We start from the raw sequence: 6663 nt of genomic DNA on the forward strand, positions 1-6663 counted from the left end.
ATACGATGCAAAGAAGACAGTAATTGTGGCGACTTGGTAAGGTTCAGAGCCCTGGAAAAATGAGACAAATGGCGTCCCTTTAAAACGTGATGTGAGCTCCCTCGACACACGGCTGCCATGCAGGACCTCCCGGGTAGATTCTCCTCAGCTAGCTTGTTGACAACAGTCTAGTGCACAGCTCTTTAACGTTTGTAGCACACTCCGATAAACATTGGTTAATCCTATCAGTAAGGGTACACGTAAGACTTGGCAATCATTCCAAAAGTTCCGTCAACCAAGTCAAAATTGGTACTTCACCGACAAAGGAAGTTTGTGGTCTCAACTCACGATCCCGGAAAATGCAGCGAAGTAGAAGTCAAAGCAGACTGTTCCAAGAAAGCGTTGTATTCTTCCTAGACGTCTCGTTGTATGTAAAGCAGATCCTTGACACGGAATCTCGAGTTGGTAGGATTTGTGGCGTCTTTAGAGGAAGAGTCGACGCTGAGATGTTATTCAACTCGACCCCTCCCTTGGAGGTAAACCAAGCGAGTTGTAAATACAGGGGTGTACGTTTGACTCTCTTTGAGCTCGCTCTCTCTTCCGTTCAAGATTAACAACTCCGGAATGATGCAAAAACGTGATCGCAATGAACAAATACCTAGTATATATACATCCTCAGAGTGCCTTGATAAAAAGGTACAGATGGAATAGTCGCATTTACATTAGCTACTTGCTAAGGGTCATGGCGTAAGTTTGTGGACGTGGACAAACTTTAAATAACATTGGTCGTGACTTTAGGGCGTGAGTTTAAACAGGACTTGAAGAATAGGTTGTTATTGGGGTTGTTGCCAATAGTGATGAATGGAGGAGGGCTACAGGAATTCGGATGTAAAGAAGAGTGGAGTAAATACGAATAGACCACAGGGTGAAAGTAGCTTGAAAACCTTAATATAAAACAGATTTATTAAAGCACTTTGCGAGGAACAAGGAACATTAACGCATTAAATGGAAACATTGTCAAAGGTACATTTCCACATTTTGCACCTTCTTTACAATTGATATAATTCAAATCGTACCTTAAACTCAGTGCAACACTATGTGTTATTATTATCGCAAAAATACTTGAATATATAAAAACCAGTCCGTTGAATTTTCGCCCGTCTTTGCCCTCTTCATAACCTCACAACTTAGGCTCTGGTGGGTACCTATCTATTGTTGTGTCTGTTGGCACAAAAAGGGCCACAAGTTCCCTTGCTGTTTGTATAGCAGGATTTAAGGTGTATAAGGATGGGTTGCTAGCCCTTTGCCAAAACAATGTAATCCTGAGTTCAAAAGGATAAGATTTGGCCAGCTCACACTTGCCACTCCCCTTCCACCTGACCTAGTCAGTCAGAGACCAGTAATCGAACTCAAACCACTGGGTTCATGGAATGTAGCCCATATAACAAACAGCCTAGCCACTTTATCTGTTACCTGGGTATACATAGAATATTACTATCATTTATAACTATGAAGGACTGTCGCCTTTCATCTAATAGTATATAGACCCATCTTTAGCCATAACATTGTTATAAGACCATTCAGTGCTGTTTAGCTAAAGTCCGAAATTTCCTATTCCCAAGTAGTATCGGGTTAGGTTTAAAGCAAAGAACTAGAAGAAAGAAAGCACAAAGTGGAATGTTGGCTTTTCTATTAAACTGATATTCAATGTACATGTAGATGACTTTACAAACTTGGGACAGAACTGCATTGTGCTTTGCTTTTAGACGCACCATTCTCTACATCCAAGCATCAAATACATGATACATCATTATTCAACAATAATCAAATTTGCATGGATGCCATGCATTATAGATCAGCGATATCAATATTTCTATAGTGACTGCCATAAAAATAAATGGCAAACCGAAAAGTTATGAATGAAACTGGCAGCTCTTTTTACAGTTTAGTTCAAATTGAATTAACTTAATCTATTTCGCATGGATTCCAGGCAGTCTAGATCAGCGATATCAATATTTTCATTATAATAGTGACTGGCATAAAAATAAATGGCAAATAAAAAGTAACAAAACAAAACAATGTCAGCTCTTTATACATTTTGCTTGCACTTAAATCCAATGTCTTTTGATCTCTGCATATTTCTACAAAAAAAACACTACATACTTTGTAAAAGTTCATCATACATGTACAAATACATACAAAATACAGGGAGTAAAGTTTTGTTGTAAGTAGTATAAAATGAGAGTTATAGTTCTTTTATGATAGGGGGACACTGTGTGACATCATTAGTCCTGAGTCCAGGCTCAACTGATCTGTGAAGAGAAAAAACAACGACATATGATTAGGAAGAGTCCATCTTCAAACCCATAACGGGGTGCAGTTTGAATTCTTTCAAATGGAAACATAGGGAGACTATGGATAAAAGAAGAGGAGATAGTGGCTTTTAAAAGAAAGTATGACAATAAAAGGGAGCTAGGGTGAAAAGAATCTTGATTACAGCAAAATTGTATAATCTGATATGACCTTTTTTCCAAGTTAAGAATGCGTGAAAGCGTGTGAACGTTGTATGTAGCATCACTATGGTCAAGTATAAAATACTTTAAGAATGCAAGACTTGATCAAACTTGCCATCTCCTCACAAGTTGAAAGTACAAATGTATGTAAAGCTGGTGTGTTACACCGAATGGCAGTTATACCGGCTATAAAAATAGAGATACATACAAAATGTACAATAACAGTGCTTGTGTTTACCTTGTTCCGACTGTGCTACTCCAAGGTTTATGTCATGTTTGATGGGAGACTCGGATGACGTTCCCTCTAGACCCTCTATATCCACCAGGGTGTCATTATTATCTGACTCATGGTACTGTTGGTAAGATACATCTGTAAAAAGAATCATGGTGCAAATACAAAGGTTTTAATTATAATGCAAAATCTATCATCTTTATTTACGTCAATTAAGGTTAGACATCCAGGTAAAAAGATATGCAAGGTAACAATTACTCAAACTGGAAACCAAACCTTATTATTAATATGTTAATGAGGTAAAGACAATTTTAGGATGGTTTAAGTCAATTAGCTCATGTTGTTTGAGTTAACTTGCACATTCTTTTTTTACTATATAGAATAATTCTAAGATAAAAAATAAATGAGGGCAAATTTGTAGATCAAATGTGCAGTTTTTCTGACTTTAACTTGTAACTGTTAAGCTATTGTTAATGTTGTAACATACTAGTGTTTATTTTTCATACCTGTTCTTTGTCTCTTAGTTGGAGGCTCTGACCGAGAGGGGGTAGTGGTAGCTGTTGGACCAGCGGCTATTGCAGGAGTCTGCAACCCCCCTCCTTTCTTGGGAGACTTCTGTTCCACTGGAGGCTTGTATGGAACCCCGCTTTCTTCAAAGGTCTTCTTTTTCAAAGCCTGTTTAATCTGTGCACTGAAACATTAAAGACAGTTGTCAATCATTTTGACATCATGTTATTTATTAATCTATCAGTGACATTTACATGCATATCAATTTATGTATTAGGAACATTTACATGTTATGTACTAGAACTGTACATCCATTCAATATTGCGGTTGGTAATCTTAGCGGTTGGGAGAAAAGGGAGTAGTTCACAGCATCTAATCTTAAAAGTGGGATTGGGAACAAACATCACTGTCTCTAATGTTACTATTATGTAAGTTATCAAATATTTGCAATGATGAAATTTTAGCACTTTAACTAGTAACCGTTAAAGTACCATAAATTGAGTATTGATTTGTTCTGCAAGTTCATTCTATATAGCTAGTGACGCTAAAGAAGAGTTATGGATGTCACTCGAAATATTCGAAAGTAATTTCTGTACTTTATCCAGTTGTAGAGATTGATTTGTCAGTAAAAATACATGTAATCTTATGGACCTAGACATGACATTGATAGGTGAGAATGATTTGTAGGGTAGAAATTTGGAAGGGTCAAAGGCTATGATGTGTTGGGTGCCTGCTTACACTGTTCTTGTCTTGATGTGTTCGCTGATCTTGTTCAGATCATCTCCAAACCTTGCCACAGACGTCCTCAGCATCTCTATCTCTTCATCTGTCCACTTGGTGCTCCCACTAATGGACACAGGATGATAATCAACATGAAAGTCAACTTCAATGTCTCAACTGGTGAACACAATATAAAAATGTCAGCTCTTAAACCAGCTTCAAACAGCATAACATGATTACATTTACTGTACACGTTGAATTGTATTCTTCGTTGTACTGTATTCTTCGTTGAATATTTATTAATATCTGGATTATGCTTCATTGTAATCTGTAATGAGCTGTATTGTAGCTGTATAGTGTACCGGTACAGTACTGGTACAATCGCTGGTACAGGTCCAAAATACTTGAACCCCGGTTTACTGGTACTGTACCGGTTCTAATCAGTTGAAGCCTGGCTAGAATAACAGGTCAGGGGACGGCCACTTTGAAAGATAAAATCAACATGAAATTATGGTGGTAGTGCACTGAAGACTCCTGTAGCACAGAATAAACTTTAAAAAGGCCTGAGTCAAATTTTCATCTTTGCTTTCAGAAAGACAATACCTCATACTCATAGCTGACTGGTGGTGAGGGTGGTGGTCATTATAGATGCCATGTAACAGGCTTGTGTCTATCAGAATTAAACATTATGTTGTTATCGATTCAACAATGCTTTTCACCCTAGTGAAAATCAAACGTTATTTGAACAATAGCATTTCAGGTACAGGTTCAGGTCCGGACCTGTACCTAAACTTGTGTAAACCTGTGTATCTTGTACCTATACCTATACATAATTTTGCTCAGGTACACAGCTCTATTTCAAATACACAGTGTAAAACAATAAAACAGAGAGGGCTTTCCAATCAAAATTACCTTGTGCAGACACTATCCCAAGCCCACATTGATTTGTTCATAGAGACCAAGAAGAAGAAGAACACACCTTGATGGTGAGGCCTCTGCTGCTGTTGGGTGAAGCTGCATACACATCTCACCTAGCTTAGAGAACGCCTGGCCTGCTGCCATGAAGATCTCACTCACCTGAGGGAAACAAAACAATTCCAAATAAACAACAAACAAGGTGATAAACAAACCTTACAAAAGAAATGACCTGAGATGAACTCTTAGCCTAACGCCTCCCTATAGGTGTGAGACACACAGTAATTATTGTCTCCCATGATTGGAGGATGGTTTACCAATTATTTGTCTTTTGACTTTGACCTTTGCCCCCATATCTAATTACCATATATCCCAAGAGGCCTTGTTTTCAAAAACAGCTTTTCAAGAATTCTTGCTTGAACGTTTGGTGAAAAATTTGCTAAAGTTTAGTATGAAAATGTGGTATTTGTGTGTGAAAATCAAGGATAAAGTAATCTACAAATGATGAAGACATTTTCTCCAGATATTGCTGGAATTGTTTTATAGCTTTCATCAGAATTTAGATTTTGAGTCAATAGTTATACCATAGAGGGAAATGGTTATTTTTACCTACTGCAGAAATTTGGTAACATTGAAAATTACCACTCTGGTTTCCCTTCAAACCCCACGCATAAATCTTTCGCCTTTTACTAAAGATTTCCGTGGAGGGGAACAATCAATGAGTCTATAACTAATTTTTCTCTGCTCTGCCTTGTGCGGGGCTCCCATCAAACAAAAGAAGTCACCACACACACTTAGACTCAATAGCCAAGCTGTTCCAGATTTTTTTTCTTGTTTTTGTTTCGAACTATCACATTTTATTTTTCAATTAATACAAAGATATCTCTCATCTCATTCACATGAATTGAAAAAAAACCCCACAAAGTCCAAAGCCTTCTGCTCATAAAATAACAAAATAAGAACAATAACAACAAGTGAACTAATCATTTCAGAGGTGACATACACATCCAGTTGAAACGAAATAACAAATCAAAACAAGGACCTTGATAAAATCAAATCAACGTCAAAACATTACATACACATGACTGGTGTACCAATGTAAATGAATAAATCTTCCTTTGATTAAATTATAAAGTTGAAAACAACTTTATGTCGAAATTGAGGTTTGTATAAATTTGCTTTGTTGCAGCCACCAATCCCACTAGATTGAGATTAAAATTTGACAGAATAAAATGAATTTCCTTATGGTGACAATATGAACTCATGTCGCCTAAGCCTTACACTATATTTAGGTCTTGTCGGCTACCCCTAGAAAATACATGTAGAGCCTATGGGGGAGGGGGGCATCGAAGAAAACAAAACAAAACGACATAATTTTCACAGGGGCGACAAATTCTAAGACCTACAAGAACGACTGAACAATAAAACACTCACCTTAACGTTTGTAGATGCAGGATTCATATTTCGAATGCTTCCTATGGTAGAAAACGAGCTGAAAATGGGTTTTATTCCGAATTTTATTCACAAAGCCACACAAAAACACTTTCGCGCCTCAAATTGACCCCAGTGACCTGTTTGGGCTAGTCGACTATGTCAAAGGGGTTACAATAATTTGTGTATATCAAATATGTATACATACGAAGGATATATCAAAACAATAGATTTTACTTCTTTGTTTACTTTTCGTTGGACAAAAGTAAGTTTCCAAGTCTTTTAATAAACAGGCCCATATCTTGGAATATTTTCAAGTTGACCGCCAGTAACCTAGCTGGTCTAGTCAACTATGACATAGGGGCT

The 6663-nt window shown here is 37.3% G+C and overlaps 1 protein-coding gene and 1 non-coding gene across 2 annotated transcripts; one reads left to right on the forward strand and one right to left on the reverse strand.

Annotated features, from left to right (window-relative positions):
- Window positions 1-2035: 2035 nt before the first annotated feature.
- LOC136423147 (chromatin complexes subunit BAP18-like) lies at window positions 2036-6446 on the reverse strand. Its single transcript, XM_066411195.1, has 6 exons — window positions 6301-6446; window positions 4931-5028; window positions 3970-4077; window positions 3231-3415; window positions 2731-2862; window positions 2036-2291 (listed from the first exon to the last, which is right to left on the reverse strand). The coding sequence occupies exons 1-6, from the start codon at window positions 6325-6327 to the stop codon at window positions 2236-2238; spliced, it is 606 nt and encodes a 201-aa protein (XP_066267292.1). The 5' UTR covers window positions 6328-6446; the 3' UTR covers window positions 2036-2235.
- LOC136423716 (U5 spliceosomal RNA) lies at window positions 5508-5629 on the forward strand. Its single transcript, XR_010753786.1, has one exon. It is a non-coding gene; the product is annotated as a U5 spliceosomal RNA (small nuclear RNA).
- Window positions 6447-6663: the final 217 nt, after the last annotated feature.

Source organism: Branchiostoma lanceolatum, chromosome 17 (genome assembly GCF_035083965.1).
Source record: "Branchiostoma lanceolatum isolate klBraLanc5 chromosome 17, klBraLanc5.hap2, whole genome shotgun sequence".
NCBI lineage: Eukaryota > Metazoa > Chordata > Leptocardii > Amphioxiformes > Branchiostomatidae > Branchiostoma > Branchiostoma lanceolatum.

What these genes read in the sequence shown, in the direction of transcription:
- LOC136423147 (XM_066411195.1), bottom strand. Translation starts at nt 6,327, where the DNA reads ATGAATCCTGCATCTACAAACGTTAAG. An exon ending in CACATCAAGACAAGAACAGT is followed by an intron (nt 3,416 to 3,969) that starts GTAAGCAGGCAC and finishes TTAATGTTTCAG; the next exon opens with TGCACAGATTAAACAGGCTT. An exon ending in AGTAGCACAGTCGGAACAAG is followed by an intron (nt 2,292 to 2,730) that starts GTAAACACAAGC and finishes TTCTCTTCACAG; the next exon opens with ATCAGTTGAGCCTGGACTCA.